Source organism: Garra rufa, chromosome 23 (assembly GCF_049309525.1).
Source record: "Garra rufa chromosome 23, GarRuf1.0, whole genome shotgun sequence".
Taxonomy (NCBI): domain Eukaryota; kingdom Metazoa; phylum Chordata; class Actinopteri; order Cypriniformes; family Cyprinidae; genus Garra; species Garra rufa.
In genome coordinates, this window is record NC_133383.1 from 32,963,481 (window position 1) to 32,981,568 (window position 18,088).

Consider the following 18,088-nt stretch of genomic DNA (forward strand, 5'->3'; position numbering starts at 1 on the left):
CTGCCAGCACCAGCCGAGTTTGTAGGTGGATGGCACTGACAAATGTTCAGACTGGCACGAGATATCAAAGAGAGACACAGGCTGCTTCGAAATACACGATTCCACAAGATCTCGCTCTGCAGTTTCATCGCTGAAATGATGCTATAGCCTCGTGTCATCCATCACTTTAACAGCACATCAAGCCATTTTTCTCTTTCTGTATGATTTGACATGGGTCCGCAGCATGCACAGATCACAAAGTCAGCAAAGACTGACTGAGAATAAAACGCTATTTTGCAAGGGCAATAAATCAAAATGCCCATTGCTCAATAACCAGATATCATACACATAAATACAATGCAAACATGTGTTTACTCCACTGCCCCGCAAAATTAAATTCTCATTACTACAGGAAATGACTACTGAAATTAAAATCACGTATTTGTTATACTGAATGAAAAAACATGTTGTCAAACAGGACGACTTCCATTAGCTACTACAGTAAGCATAATGAGATTTCTGCATTATTGGAAAATGCAGTTAATGGTATTGTCACAAAAATGTCCCGATAAAAACAAATCTAAAAGACCACATGATATGTCTTGATAAGTGAAGTTTTGTTTTCCTTTTTTAATTTTTAAAATATTTTTACTTTTTTTTTTTTTTTTTTTTTCACAGACGCTGCATTTATTTCATCATAAATACAGTAAAAATAGTAATATTGTCAAATATTATCATTTAAACATAATTGCCTTATGAAATAATTCATTTTTTTTAATGTAATTTATTTCTACGATGATAAAGCTGATTTTTCAGCATCATTACTCCAGTCATCAAATCACATGATCCTTCAAAAATCATTCAAATTTTTTTGCTGCTCAAGAAACATTTCTGATTAGTATCAATGTTGAAAACAGTTGTGCTGCCAAACACTTTTTTTGAAAACCTAATTTTTTTTTAGGATTCTTTCATGAATAGAAAGTTCAAAAGAGAACATTTATGTAATGGATAATCAACGGATTGCCGTGCATTAAAGGATTTTAAATGCACGACGTGGAAGCTAATAACTGCCCGACGCGAATGCATGGCAAACCGTTGATTATCCCGCTTTTATTACACGGCTCTCTGAAATGCTTGATTCTGATTGGTCAGTTGAGACATTTGCAGGTTGGTTCTTTTCAAATAATCACCGCTCCAAAGTAATAACGCATAGCCGGTACTACTTGTATGTTTAAAATCCCTCCGCGCCAACAAAGATTACCGTTTGGCGCCATCTTGTGACAAACACTGGACAACCACAATTAACAATGGAAAATTTCGACATTAATTATAACACATGTACGGTAAAAACAAAACGTTTGAACAGTGGATAGATTTGGACGAATCAAATGACTCCCCAATTAAGACGAAAAAACGAAAATTGAACTACGTAGAACAAACAACGACAAGACACAGAGAGCTTACTGAGACTGAACTTGACAAAATAGAGCATGACAGCTACGAAACCAACACACAAAAAATACAGAATGGGCAATAAAACTTCTCAAAGACTGGCTAAAAGAGAAAAAAATGGAGACAGACTTCAACAAATATGAAGCAGAGGATCTTAATACGTATTACGATCATTTTATGCATCTGTTCAAAGTGCGAACGGTCAGACTTATTCAATAGCCAGATATATGGCCATCAGGATGTACATCGTTTGAATGTTAGTCACGTGGTACTATATCGTTTCGCGGAAGGATAAAAATGCTAATTTAAAACAAATACGCCAATAAAATGTTTCAAATTCATATTCATGTCCAGTTTTTTTCCTTATGTGGCAAGCAGCCGTGTAATAAGCGGGATAATGTACAGGCAGCCGGTAGTTATCGCGAAATAAGCCCCTTCAGTGTGATACAAGACAAGTCCTGATCACACTGTCAGGGCTTATTTCTGCGATAACTACCGGCTGCCTGTACATTATCCCTTACATTCCATGGTTATTTGCCAAGTTATAGACAATTTAAAACTAGTACTGCTCTTTGCAGCACAATATTTGACCGAATAGGTAAAAAAGACGGTTATTTTCGTCAGTTATGACACACAGCTCTAGCATTCTGCCCGCTTCAAATCACACAGAGATGAAATAGATGTTGACAAGAAGTTTATGTATGTGCGCAGCTCAGTGCGATCTCCGAGTCCGACTTCTCTCTCTCTCTCTCTCTCTCTCTCTCTCTCTCTCTCTCTCTCTCTCTCTCTCTCTCTCTCTCTCTCTGCGTTTGCGTGCATCAATTAAAGCAGCGCATTAATATAGAACGGTGATTAAACTGACTTGGAACTACCTGTGCATTAAACGGTTTTACTGCACACCTGCCAGCCAATCAGAATCCAGTATCCAGACATTCCATGGAATATTGAAATAAAGAATCTGTAACAGTATAAACATCTTAACAGTCACATTTGATTAATTCAATGCATCACTGCTGAATAAAAGTACGGTTTGTTCCAATAACAAATTTTAGAACGGTATATGTCCTGTTGAAACAGTAAATTTGAGTTGGAAATACACTGTATTGCCAAAAGTATTGGGACACCCCCTTCTAATGAACAGGTTTGACTACTTTAATAATTTCCATGAGTGCAAATCTTAATGTTTAAGCATATAACAATATTCTAGGAGATTGTGTGCTTCTAATTTTATAGCAACAGTTTGGACAGGACCCTTTTCTATTCTATCATGACAATGTGTTTTAGGCAAGGTTAAAAAAAAGAAATGATTGATTCAGTCAGTGTGGAAGAAAGTGACTGGTCTGCAGAAAGCCAAGTCCTAATCCCAGTTGAACACCTCTAGTGTGACTTTAAATCCAGACCTTGAGCCAAAAAAATCACCCATCAATAAACACCAATGACTTGTACATATGGGTACAGTCATTTTTGACACTTCCAAAACTGGTGCACCAGAGATGGAAATACAATTTTTAAATACACAAATTATGTTTCCATCTTTGCTGACACAGTTTTGGAGATGCCCTTTTCTGATCTAAAGAAGGGGGTGTCCCAATACTTTTGTCCATATAGTGTATGCAGGGCCTAAAATGAACACTCGTCAAGCGCCAAATGCGAATAAAAATCTGTGTTGGCAAGTATATGTAACAGTCTCAGTCACCAGTTGGAAGTGTTGGGGGTAACACATTACAAGTAACGCAAGTTACTTAATAAAATTACTTTTTTCAAGTAACTAGTAAGGTAACGCATTAATTTGTAATTGACAAGAAAATATCTTTACTGAGTTACTTTTTCAAATAAGTAACTCCAGTTACTTTTTCCCCCATTTATTGATTAAAAGCTCTCCTGTCCCCATGTTGAGAGAAATTGTGAGTAAGATGTTACTTTAGTTCTAGAATAAATGTGAACATGCATTAATTCATCTCACTCACTAAAATAACAGGTTCCTCAAAATGACCATAAACAGTCAAAATTCAACTCAGAATATAAGGCAAACCTGCAATAATTAAATGTTAAATAATACAAATATCCTTTATGTATTTAATCCCATTTAATTAACCGATGTCCTTGCTGCTGACCTTCTATGATCTGGTTCATCCATACTAATAAGCAAAAATTACTCAAGATAATCTAACATTTGTTTTTTGTTTTTTTATTGCTAAAGAGTTTTTATTCTTCTGCGGTCTACTGTACAGATGTCAATTTATTTTTCTCTAAGCCTGAGGCTTTTGATGTAAAAAGGCTTTTACATTTGCCAAAAATACAACTTTTTTATATTAAAAACAAACAAGCAAGCCCTGCTCAGATTTAAAAAGTAACGCAAAAGTAACGTAACGCATTACTTTCCATAAAAAGTAACTAAGTAACATAATTATTTACTTTATTAGGCAGTAACTCAGTATTGTAATTCAATACTTTTTAAATGTAACTTTCACCAACACTGCCAGTTGGTGGCTAAAACTCTGAAATATAACAATGCAATGTAGTGAAAACAACAGCCAGTTTTTAAAGAGATTTGCTGTTTCTGACGTAAGTGAATAAAATAATCTTTTCCGAAGACTAGCTGTTCTGTCATAAGCAATAAGACCGAATCAAATAATACGATACAAACGGGCTGATAAGGTCAGAGAAGTGTGATGGCCAGCTTGTCTCTAGATACGTTTAACTTGTTTCTGAGAAGATATTGCTGCTTCATTTCGGAAGATTAACTTTTTCCTTCTTTATTCTTCATAACCTGAAAATGTGCTGACACATATCTGGGGCACTGCAGTGAAGTATAGTGTGAAAAGTTGTGCGTTCGGCTCTACGCTTTCGGTGAGTTGCTTCAGACAGCGCACCAGTAAACCTTTAACGGACGAAAACACACAATTATGTCAAAATGCACGGTTTTGGGGAGTTACCCCGCAAACATAGTATCAAATGAGATATAAAGTCTTAAATGACCATAAACAGTTGGGAAAAATTCAGACAAGTTTTCAGATCTGCGTCACGTGCATCAGGTTTTAAAGACCCAGTGCTGCTTTTAAAGTGAAACCTGCTGAAGCCTGTCACTGATTTAAATCAAAGAACAAAAGAAAAAGAGAAACTACTCCACTGCTCCATTCTCTAATTAACTTGAATAAAGATTAATCTGCATAGTTTATGCATATTCAATGTACAGTTTATGTAAAGTTGTTTTAAAACCACTTAAATTAAAAGTTGTTTTATATTTATTGTTTATATGTATTTCAAAGCCTATTGAATGCTAAAAAATAATGGCTTTCAATTATACTGTAATGTTGAGTGGCTATAATTAATAGGTAAAACTGAGAAAAAAATGCACCTATACTATCTTTATGTTGTTTCTACATTAATTTAAAGGTTCAATGTGAAATTATGACAATATAAATATGCTATTTATCATGATTAATAACAGAAAAATTAATTATGGCCAGGTAATCAGGCCAGTTAAAAAGATTTCTGGTTGGTAAATTTTATCACATCACTGGCCATTGGCAGGTGTGGCAAAAAGTTAGTTTTAGGCCCTGAGTGTATGTACAAGTCATTGGTGTTTGGTGATGAGTTTTTGGCTCAAGGTCTGCAATTAATGTCACTCCAGAGGTGTTCAGTTGGGATTAGGACTTCAAGTCAAGTTCTTCCACACTGACTGAATCAGTCATTTCAATTTGAACCTTGCCTTATACACAGAGGCATTGTCATGTTAGAATAGAAAGGGTCCTGTCCAAACTGTTGCTATAAATTAGTAGTATGCTTAAACATTAAGATTTGTACTCATGGGAATTACTAAAGTAGTCAAACCTGTTCAGTAGAAGGGGGTGTTCTAATACTTTTGGCAATATAGTGTACCAAAGACAACAGGCTTCAGTTAGCATCTTCACAATGTTTGGTTTTTGGACATTCTAACTGTAAAGCGCATTCAAGTGGACAAAAATCTTTTCCCATAAATCAGGAGATCAGCAGTATTTCAGGAGATCAGTAGTTGAGCACAAAGCTAACAGATGTAACATTGTTTCCTTAATGTAAGATATACATTTCTTCTTTCATCTTTCAAATTTTGTACAACCTGGACGGGTTTTGATGTGATTTACCCATCTGCACCTGCTCTGTCTCTATATAACCTGTGTGATATGCATAACGCTTCCTTCCACAAACGTAGCCATGTATTTGTGTGTGGGCGTTTGGCATATATTTCTGAAAAGATCCACGGCTGCGCAACTTTCAGCTGTATGCACCCACATGACATCAAACTAAACAATGTTTGAAATGAAAGCGTCTAGAGAAGTGCTGCGGCGTGGGCATGAAATCTCTACGTCTCCATGGCACATGCGTTCTACTGAACGTGTCAAACTCAAAACACGGCGTCCTGTAAGTTCCAAGACACATGATCAAACTCCATGGAGACCAATGAGAGGAGCTATTCTTAGAGGACCCAGAATGCACCTCACATTTCACTGAGGAAACAGTGGGGGGTGCAAAACTTTCTTCTTTCTTCACTGTTCTGTAGTTAATGGCACATTTCTGAATCATTTCTTTTCATTTTCCACCTGTGGTTAAATTGAGCTACTTATATTCAGGGACATTCATGCAGATTTTACAGATTTAACCCTGAACATTCGATAACAGGTAATATCCATTTCTAACACTCATAATGAATCAGCATATTAGAATGATTTCTGAAGGATCATGTGACACTGAATACTGGAGAAAAGATGCTGAAAATTCAGCTTTGCATCACATGAATAAATTATATTTTAAAGTATATTAAAATAGCAAGCCACTATTTTAAACTGCATTAACATTTCAAAATATTACAGCTTTTAATACATATTTCGAATCTGTAAAGACTCTACATTTGTTTGTGTGCAATCACAATAACATCAAAACATTGTGCTTTTATAAAATAATAAAAGCAAACAGGATGCGCTTTCTGCCGTCTCAGTCTCTGACCTTGAACACGTAAAAAAAAAAAAAAAAACTTTGTGTATACTTGCCTTACAGACATGAAAAATATATCTATAGAGAGTGAATTAAATGAACCAAATCAAATAGAAAACACATGTTCTCAGACTACGTGATCGGTATAAAACATGCATACAGGTGCATCACTACTGCGGAGATGGTGAGTCAGTGTTGGGGTTAGTTACTCAAAAAAGTAATATATTACATATTACATATTACTCTCAAAAATAGTAATCCCTTACTTTACTTTATTACTCCCTGGAGAAAGTAACTAGTTATATTACTAGTTACATTACTAGTTACTTTTTTTCTTACACAAACCACTGTTATTCTTAACAAAAAAGCAAACATGACCTACTGCGTGCATCCACGGCAGAATGCAAACAAAGCTCCTTTAAAGCTGACATCTCATAAAGCTCTTATAACACAATGGATATTATGCACAATTCATCTTTCATAAATGTCTACACTTTTTGTGTTGTGATTCGTAAGCACGCAATATTCAGCACTGTTCAAAACTTTTGAGCAGTGAGTGAATTCTATCTTAAACACCATTGATTGGCGATGCGTTCCAAAAATCAGCAGATGGCTACATTTTAAAACATTCGATTTTAAATCGAAACTGCCTATTCTTGCGCTTACTAATCATATATGTTGTTCTTGCTGCTTTTGTGCAATAGATGAATAACATTTTTTTGTTTTTTAGATATTTTATGTTTAGATATTTCTATATTGCGGAAGTCCCGCGAATCATTTTAATTTCCCGCATCCCGCACACACACACACGAGTCTCTACACGCCCGCACCAGCACACGCACTTGCCCATCAAGTTTTGTCCCGCGCCGCACTCTGTTGCGTTGGGTCCCGCGGGTTTGCAGGTCTCTATTTGCAAGTGCCGCTCTGCTGCTGGCTGCCGGGTGTCGACCAATCGGTGATGGTAATTTAATGATATCTCGTGCCAAACCCAGACCAATCACTGTTCCATTCACGCCCCCTCCCCTTCCCTTCTGTTCTCTGTGTTGTCGTGTGCCTTGTGTGTGATGAAGGTGCTACTGGCAAATGTAACGCAAGTAACTAGCTCGGGAAAACTGTAATAATATTACTTTTTCCAGACGAGTAATGCCTTACACTACTAGTTACTGAAAAAAGTAATATTATTACAGTAACGCGTTACTTTGTGCGGAACACTGATGGTGAGTCAGTGTTTCCAACTTTATCTTTTAAGCCCAAAACAAAAAAGCACTAGTTTATCAATTAATTATTACAATTGTTAAATGTAGCCTCCTTTTTACAGTTTCTTCTGTATTTTTAATCAAATAAACACAGCATCCAACTCTTCACCTCTCATAATAAATCAGCATATTAGAATGATTCCTGAAGGATCATGTGACACTGAATACTGGAGTAATGATGCTGAAAATTCAGCTTTGCATCACATGAATAAATTATATTTTAAAGTATATTAAAATAGCAAGCCACTATTTTAAACTGCATTAACATTTTTTACAATATTCAAATCTGTAAAGACAACTGTTTGTGTGCAATCACAATAACATCAAAACATTGCGCTTTTTTAAAATAATGAAAGCAAACGGTATGCGATTTCTGCCGTCTCAGTCTCTGACCTTGAACATGTCAACAAAAAAAAACTCTTGCCTTACAGATATGAAAAATGTATCTATAGAGAGTGAATGTCTACTTTTAAATGAACCAAAACAAATAGGAAACAAATATTCTCAGATTATGTGACCAGTATAAAACATGCATACAGGTGCATCACTACTGCGGAGATGGTGAGTCAGTGTTGCCAAATTCATCTTTTAAGCCCAAAACAAAGAAAGCACTAGTTTATCAATTAATTATTAAAATGTTAAATGTAAATGTATGTTAAATAAACTCATATTTCACTGAGGAAATAGTGGGGGTGCAAAACTTTCTTCACTGTTCTGTAGTTAATGGCACATTTCTGAATCATTTCTTTTCATTTTCCACCTGTGGTTAAATTGAGCTATTTATATTCAGGGACATTCATGCAGATTTCAAAGATTTAACCCTGAACATTCGATCACAAGTAATATTCAAAGTAAAATCTAACACAAAAGAATCTAAGTACAAAAAAGTTTGACATCCTTGACTCACTAGTTGGTCAACATTTCCCCAATTATCTAGTAAACTAATGTTTAGTTTTTTATTATCCTCCTCCTCTTTACATTCACTAATAACAGGCTCTGATAAGGCCAAAGGGTGTTTAAATTTATGTGCTTGTGGCAAAGATGGAACAAACTGTCAGTTTTCATTTCCCTGTTAACTCTAGCAAAGGGTCAGAGGTCACTTACAGGGCCATGAAGGTCAGTGTTGAGCAGCATTAGCGCACAGGTAAGGCAATGAACTCCATCTGCAAACATCAATGAAACATTCGGTCACACTCACAGACAGGTCAAAGAGAGTGAATATTATTTTTATCATAACCTCTAATATCACACAGATTCATTTCTGCACCAGGAGAAAGTCTAACATCACTTCCATGGCAACAGTCTTAGCAACAAGGAGATGGTTTAGCTTTTTACCCATATACTGGTCATAGCTGTTACTAAGATGGTTGCTATGGAAGAAACATGACACTTTGATACTGAATGAGTGATTAAACCCAATCATGTTTCATGGAGAATTAGTGAAGAGAGGATTTAGAATGATTTTAAATATCTAACAGATACTGTTGTGCAAAACCACAAATGATTTATTTATAGATTTTATATGGCGCGACTTCTATATGGCGAAGCATTAAACACAGAAAGAGTCCTCAGGCAACTTTTTGTTTGAGAAAATATTAGCTGTGCTTCATGTTTTTTGTATTATGCCGCACTCTCTTTCTTCTCTCATAGAAGTGACTGATATAAAGCCAAAATATACAGTATCTCACAAAATTGAGTACACCCCTCACATTTCAGCAACCATTTTGGTGCATCTTCTCAAGGGACAATACTATAGAAATGAAACTTAGATATATTTTAGAGTAGTCAGTGTGAAGCTTGTATAGCAGTAAAGATTTACTGTCCTCTGAAAATAACTCAACATACAGCCATTATTGTCAAAATAGCTGCCAACAAAATTGAGTATATATACTGCTATACAAGCAGTATACAATACTGTATATCACTAATTGTTTTTTATTTTAGTCAGTAAAGATATATATCACAACATACAGTTTTATTTTTTTATGGAAATGTGATGGAAAACCTATTGAAAAATAACAGTCGTTTAGACAATTAATAAAGTAAACAATATAAAAATGACACACATTTAATACATTTAGAATTTTTCCCCCCACAAAAGGTCATAAAAAGTTAAATGAAACAGCTTTATAAATACCAATTTAACATTCTTACAATGATAACTGCTTCAGAGCAGGTTTATATTCTGGGTTAGGGATCACAGATTAATACACAGAGACGTAAATCACTGACAAGCTATGCCAAATCACACTCAAAATCGCATTCACTTTATCGTGCAGCCCTAATTTGAACCCTTTCCAACAATAACTGTATGGTTGAGATCCATCTTTTCACACTGAGGACAACTGAGGGACCCATATGCAGCTAGTACAGAAGGTTCAAACCCTCACTGATGCTCCAGAAGAAAACACAATGCATTAAGAGCTGGGGGTGAAAACTTTTGAACAGAAAGATGTGTACATTTTTCTTATTTTGCCTAAATGTCATATTTTTTCATTTGCCCTTCAGAAGCTACTTGTATGTTTCCCAGAAGACAAAATAAGTTCAATTTACCCTGATCTACACATATTCATTCTGTTCAAATGTTTACGCCCCCGGCTTTTAATGCATTGTGTTTTCTTCTGGAGAATCTGTGAGTGTTTAAACCTTCTGTAATAGTTGCATATGAGTCCCTCAGTTGTCCTCAGTGTGAAAAGATGGATCTCAAAATCATACAGTCATTGTTGGAAAGGGTTCAAATACACAACAATGCTGAAAAACCAAAGAATTTGTGGGACCTGAATGTGTGCATGTAAACTTTTGACTTCAACTGTATATTCAAATTATATGAATTACGATTCATATAATACATTCAAATAATTATTATATGAACTGGCAATGTTATTAAACTTTGCATTTAAATTAATTTAAATACATAGCCTATAAATAAGTTGCAATATATAAATCTTTTAAAATGACTAAACTTGACTAAAATGTTTTCTTTTAGAATGTGTTCTCCACCACTGGATAATAATGATCCCTTACATATTCAGTTGATCTGAAAAACATATTTAAGTAACAAGTAAATGAGAAGGGTACCTTGTGTAGTGATGATAGTGGGATTACACTGATAGTACCGATTAGAAAAATGAATTAACACCCGCTCTCTCTCCTGAGTTTCGCCCATTAGTGAGAATGCTTTCAGAAAACATCTGCAACATAAAAAAAGCAATACAACATGACATTAACATCACATGTCTAGTTTGTAGCTTGTGTCTGAAGACTCATCAGGGGTCCAGTAACACGTCCAGATACAAGATAAAAGACAAAAAAAAGTGCTCCAATCACAGCAAAAACATTAATGGTGAGTGGGCATACCACAGGATGAAATAACAATTCAGAACCACACAGAGAGTTGAATGAAAAAGTTGTGAACACTGGGCAATTATCTGAACTTTGGAAAGAATGACTTCTGAACTGTGATCAGAAACTGTCCTAAAATAACTTTATAACAATAATAAAAGGCAGTGTAAATAGCTCTAATAATAAAAATAGGCTTTAATAATTCAAACAACATCATAATGCTCATCATTCTCTGGTTGCATAGATTAACTTAACTGGTCAAAATATTTTATATTCTATACATTGTTACATTGTTGTGGGGAACAAGAGATAACAAAAAGCAAGATTACTTATAATAAAGTAGTGGCTTAAATGCAAGAAAAAACATTATTTATCACCAGAGTTAAAGACTGTAAACATACAACCAGATGAGCCACATTTTAGACACTGCAAAATAATTACTTTACAAACACTTTGCATGAAAGTACCTGAGTGATTGGTCCAATGTCAAGTGTGTAAACTCGAAGAATCTGAGGTACTCTTCTGCAACCATCTTACTGAAGTCATTACTGTGAACACAAATATAAGATACATATTTCTTTATAACAGAGATTAACAAAAAATTATGATGAAATGACATTCACATTAGCAACAGCTCAACTGGACATGACCTTGTACATTTTCTGATATCTGAATCACATTTGATAAGAGCCTGTGTACACTATAATCACATCATTTTATACTCACTGTATGTGTGATATATCATGGTGACAGAAATTAGATATACTGAAGTTCAGAGCATTTAGTTTATGATGAACAACCCTGAAAAGACATTAAGCTACCTTGACATGACTCTATAATGGAGAGAAATGCAGAAGAGGAACCACAGCGGTGTAAAGCCCATTACATAAGAAACATGCATTTCCAGACGGACATGTGAGTGAGTTTGCGGCAGCGCCACTATATGACTGAGACTTGACATTCAGGGTTCCCTCAGCTTTTGACCAATGAATTTTAAAAAAAGATCAAGCATTGGAATCAATAGACACAGAGTAAATATATACACAGTATTTATGAAATATATATATTTATATTCACAATTGAGACTTTAAAAAGGTAACCTCCTGTTGTACTGAGTCCATTTCTCTGTTTAAACACTACTTTTACTTTACTTTCAAGTGCAATTTGTTTGTGATTATACTGCATGCATTTTCTCTACATTTGGGATTCCTACAGTGTGTATTGATTTAGATTCCCAAAGTGATTTGTGCTTTATGGCTTTATCTTTTTCTTCGGGCAAAGACTTCCTAGCACTTTCCCTTCTAGTGCTATTATATGTGCCGCCTTTGACACTATAGACTGTGACATTCTCCTAGATAGGCTTGAGAATTATTTTGGCATTTGTGGGCAGGCATTAACATGGTTTGGGGTCTATCCAACCTATCCAAACAGTTTGTTTGTGCTAATGGCAAGATGTCCAACCCAACAACAAAAGTATGGGGTGCCACAGGGCTCAGTATTAGGTCCTCTACAGGATTAGGTCCTAACAGTGATTGTCTTCAGACAACAAAAGAGTGAGACAAGATAAGGGCATGGTTGTGGGCAGTGATGGTCTGAGACAAAAGTGTGAGTGTAGCTGTGGACTGTGATGGTCTCCAGACAGCAAAAGAGTAAGACAAAATGAGAGTGTAGCTGTGGACTGTGATGGTCTCCAGACAGCAAAAGAGTGAGACAAAATGAGAGTGTGGCTGTGGACTGTGATGGTCTCCAGACAGCAAAAGAGTGAGACAAAATGAGAGTGTAGCTGTGGACTGTGATGGTCTGAGACAAAAGTGTGAGTGTAGCTGTGGACTGTGATGGTCTCCAGACAGCAAAAGAGTAAGACAAAATGAGAGTGTGGCTGTGGACTGTGATGGTCTCCAGACAGCAAAAGAGTGAGACAAAATGAGAGTGTGGCTGTGGACTGTGATGGTCTCCAGACAGCAAAAGAGTGAGACAAAATGAGAGTGTGGCTGTGGACTGTGATGGTCTCCAGACAGCAAAAGAGTAAGACAAAATGAGAGTGTGGCTGTGGACTGTGATGGTCTCCAGACAGCAAAAGAGTGAGACAAAATGAGAGTGTGGCTGTGGACTGTGATGGTCTCCAGACAGCAAAAGAGTGAGACAAAATGAGAGTGTGGCTGTGGACTGTGATGGTCTCCAGACAGAAAAAGAGTGAGACAAAATGAGAGTGTGGCTGTGGACTGTGATGGTCTCCAGACAGAAAAAGAGTGAGACAAAATGAGAGTGTGGCTGTGGACTGTGATGGTCTCCAGACAGAAAAAGAGTGAGACAAAATGAGAGTGTGGCTGTGGACTGTGATGGTCTCCAGACAGCAAAAGAGTGAGACAAAATGAGAGTGTAGCTGTGGACTGTGATGGTCTCCAGACAGAAAAAGAGTGAGACAAAATGAGAGTGTGGCTGTGGACTGTGATGGTCTCCAGACAGCAAAAGAGTGAGACAAAATGAGAGTGTAGCTGTGGACTGTGATGGTCTCCAGACAGCAAAAGAGTGAGACAAAATGAGAGTGTAGCTGTGGACTGTGATGGTCTCCAGACAGAAAAAGAGTGAGACAAAATGAGAGTGTGGCTGTGGACTGTGATGGTCTCCAGACAGCAAAAGAGTGAGACAAAATGAGAGTGTAGCTGTGGACTGTGATGGTCTCCAGACAGAAAAAGAGTGAGACAAAATGAGAGTGTAGCTGTGGACTGTGATGGTCTCCAGACAGAAAGAGTAAGAGAGGATGAGAGCGTGGCTGTGGACAGTGATGGTCTCGAGACAGAAAAAATGTGACAGAATGAGAGCGTGGCTTTAGACTGTGATGTTCTCCAGACAGCAAAAGAGTGAGACAGAATGAGAGTGTGGCTGTGGACTGTGATGGTGTCCAGACAGCAAAAGAGTGAGACAGAATGAGAGAGTGGCTGTGGACTGTGATGCTCTCCAGACAGCAAAAGAGTGAGACAGAATAAGAGTGTGGCTGTGGACTGTGATGGTCTCCAGACAGCAAAAGAGTGAGACAGAATGAGAGAGTGGCTGTGGACTGTAATGCTCTCCAGACAGCAAAAGAGTGAGATAGAATAAGAGAGTGGCTGTGGACTGTGATGGTCTCCAGACAGCAAAAGAGTGAGACAGAATGAGAGAGTGGCTGTGGACTGTAATGCTCTCCAGACAGCAAAAGAGTGAGACAGAATGAGAGAGTGGCTGTGGACTGTAATGCTCTCCAGACAGCAAAAGAGTGAGACAGAATAAGAGTGTGGCTGTGGACTGTGATGGTCTCCAGACAGCAAAAGAGTGAGACAGAATGAGAGAGTGGCTGTGGACTGTAATGCTCTCCAGACAGCAAAAGAGTGAGATAGAATAAGAGTGTGGATGTGGACTGTGAAGTTCTCCAGACAGCAAAAGAGTGAGACAGAATGAGAGAGTGGATGTGGACTGTGAAGTTCTCCAGACAGCAAAAGAGTGAGACAGGATAAGAGCGTGGCTGTGGACAGTGATGGTCTTCAGACAGCAGAAGAGTGAGACAGGATGAGAGCGTGACTGTGGACAGTGATGGCCTTCAGACAGCAGAAGAGTGAGACAGGATGAGAGCGTGACTGTGGACAGTGATGGTCTTCAGACAGCAGAAGAGTGAGACAGGATGAGTGCAGAGCTGTGGAGGCGGTGCTAGAGAACACTGGAGTAATGATGCTCTACTCTGGAGTACTGCGTCTGGCACTGAGAGTGCTTATGAATATGGATGAGTGCCTCTATGTTCAACTCTTTATTCCCAGTGTCTGTGAGAATATGAGGGATGATCTTGAAGTCTGAGGATGGTTGTTTAAGGGGCTGAGGGTGTTTAACTGCTCCAGTGCAGTCACAGACCTAGGGTCACACATAGATCTGATTGGTTCTGACAGAGGCAAAGAAATATATCTGAGAAATAACTGTGAGCAGAGTTCACCACAGTAAACTAGAAGATGACAAATTGAGCTGTTGTTGTAGATGCTTGTATACAGACAATGCAATGTATGCAAAATGAGATTAGCTCTTTGTTATGAAAATATAAATATTCTTATCTAATAATACTTGAAGGGCTGATCAAGATTTTTAAAAAGTTAAGTTTAAAAAGGAATGTGTAAGATTCATTTTGAGGGATTAATTTATATGATCTATTTATATATTTATTTTTATCTGCCTAATGAAATGGGGAAAACTGCACTATGCATGAAACTGTATATATTCTGTATATTGCAAGTTCTATGAATGTTATTGAAAAAAATTGTAATTTTAATTTAAATTATTTTATTGTTTTATTTAACCAATTTTATGCCAAGGTACCACAAAGGTACCAGTATATAATGTGTTAATATTACACATGTTTACACTTCTTGTTAACCTTTCTGATATATTCACTGTTATAATCATTAGCACAGTGAAAGTGTTGAAATTAACACAACAACCGTTGATGTGTAAGAATTTAACACAGTTTGAGTCAGTTTTAACACATCTTTTTAAGAGTGTAGCATTTATTTTTATAGCATTTTATCAAAGCAGCTTTGAAGAACAAAGTTGTAGTAACGAGGACTTAAATACCATTTAAAGAAGATAACCAAACAATTGCAACTATTTGGTTGTCCACATTCCTCAAAATACATTAGTTTACGTTCAGTAGAAGAAAGAAATTCATTCAGGTTTGGAACAACTTGAGGATAAGTAAATGATAACAATTTTCATTTTTGGGTAAACTTAAAATTGTTCATTTGGGGTATTTGTCTGCAAACCCCACGTGAGCAAATCAAAGGGGAATGTGGCAGGAAACGAAAAACTCCAGGGGCCTGAAGTATACATTTTCTTATAACAAAAAAATAATAATAAATCACCACTGAAAAATGCATACACCATTTTTTGTGTAAACACTGGAAATTATTCAAAATAAATCTGGCATAAATATATGGACTGTGCAGACACACTCCTTTATTGGCGTTAGCAAACTGACGACTGGCCAAGTACTGAAGTACACAGAATGATTTTAAACTCTTTTACATATTTTGATTAAATATGCCACTCTTAAAAATGCAGTTAATCACTTAAACTACATAAAGTTATAAAACTATAGCCAGGTCTATAAATATTTGGACACTGACACAATATTTTTGGAATATAATTCAAATAAAACGATCAAGATGAAATTGAAGTGCAGACTTTAAGCTTTAACTGAAGGAGCTGAACAAATTGTAACATAAAATGCTTAGGAATTACAACCATTTTTATACACAGTCCCCCCATTTTCAGGGGCTCATAAATAATTGGACAAATAAACCTAATCATAAATAAAATGTTAATTTTAAGTCTTGTATTACTGCCTTAACTTATGGACATCATCAAGGACTGGGTTTACTACTTTGTGATGCTTTGCGAGGCCTTTACTGCAGCTGATTTCAGTTGTTTGTTTTAGGGATTTTCTGCATTTAGTTTTCTCTTCAGCAAGTGGAATGCATGCTCAATCAGGTTAAGATGAAGAGACTGAGTTGGCCATTACAGAATATTCCACTTTTTCACCTTGAAAACTTTTGGGTAGCTGTTGCTGTATGTTTGGGGTCATCATCCACTTGTACTATGAAGTGCCGTGCAATCAACTTTGCTGGAAGCCATGCACGCTCATGCCATCACACTGCTCCATTGTGTTTCACAGATGATGTTGTATGCTTTGGATCATGAGCTGTTATAAGTCTTCTCCATACTTTTTTCTTCCCATCATTCTGGTACAGGTTGATCTTAATTTCAGCCATCCAAAGAATGCTTTTCTAGAAGAGGTCTGGCTTTTTAAGATGTTTTTTGGCAAAGTCTAATCTGGCATTGTTTGTACCTTGTGGCGAACCCTCAGTATTTTCTCTCGTGAAGCCTTCTCTCGATTGTAAATTTTCACAATGTGACCCCCCTACCTCCCGGAGAGTGTTCTTTACTTGGATGGACGTTGTAAAACAGTTTTTCTTTACCATGGAGAGGATCATCCAATGTAGCTCACAGTGTATTCATTTTTTTTTCTTAGAATGCACCAAACTGTTTTTTTGGCAACTCCTAATGTTCCTGCTATCTCTCTGGTGGATTTCTTTTGTTTTTGAAGCCTAAAAATTGTCTTTTTTACTTGCAGAGCTCCTTTGGCCGCATGATGTGCGTCCAAATACAAACGCCACACTTAGAATTAACTCCAGACCTTTTACCTGCTTAACTGATGTAGAAAAAAATGAAGAAGGAGTAGCCCACAACAGCTTTTGAGTCAACTGTCTAATTACTTATGGTCCCTTGAAAAAGACGGGAGGAACATACACTACCGTTCAAAAGTTTGGGGTCAGTAAATTTTTTTATTGTTTCTTTTTTTTTTTTAAGAAATGAATACTTTTATTCACCAAGGATGTATTAAGTTAATAATTAAAAGTTTATTAAAAGTTAATAATAATTTACATTGTTATAAAATATTTATATTTTGAATAAACACTGTACTTTTTAAACTTTTTAAAAATCAGAAATATTTGGCAGCACAAATAGAATCATTAGAATGATTTCTGAAGGATCATGTGACACTGAAGACTGGAGTAACAGCTGATAAAAATTCAGGTTTCCATCACAGGAATAAATTCTATTTTAAAGTATGATAAAATAAAATAAACATTATTTTATATTGTAAAAACATTTTGCAATATAACAGTTTTTTCTGTATTTTTAATCAAAAAAATGCAGCCTTGATGAGCATAAGAGGCTTCTTTAAAGACTATTACAAGTCTTACTGACCCCAAACTTTTGAACGGTAGTGTATTAAAGAACTGTAATTCCTTAACCTTTTCTCCAATTTTGATGAGAATACCCTTAAATTAAAGCAACTTTAATCCCATATTCATTATATAACTCTGTACCCTGAAAATGTTTTGGTCAACAGCTAAAACAAAAAAAATTGTGTCAGTGTCCAAATATATATGGACCTGTCTGTATATGAATTTAAAGGGGTCCTATTATGCTCTTTCACAGGCTTTTATGCTTGGTGGTTCGAAAAACCCATTATTTTTTACATAATTTACATTACAATAGTTACCATG

General features: G+C 36.3%; 1 protein-coding gene across 3 annotated transcripts in view; it reads right to left on the minus strand.

The window, feature by feature from the left end:
- psd3l (pleckstrin and Sec7 domain containing 3, like) overlaps positions 1-18,088 on the minus strand; it is a 153,802-nt gene that overhangs the window by 72,801 nt on the left and 62,913 nt on the right. For all 3 annotated transcript variants that reach the window (XM_073830094.1, XM_073830095.1, XM_073830096.1), the window contains 3 exons: positions 11,468-11,548; positions 10,737-10,849; positions 8,763-8,821 (listed from right to left, as the gene is read on the minus strand). In XM_073830094.1, coding sequence (XP_073686195.1) covers positions 8,763-8,821; positions 10,737-10,849; positions 11,468-11,548 — 253 coding nt within the window. The remainder of the gene's footprint in view (positions 1-8,762; positions 8,822-10,736; positions 10,850-11,467; positions 11,549-18,088) is intronic.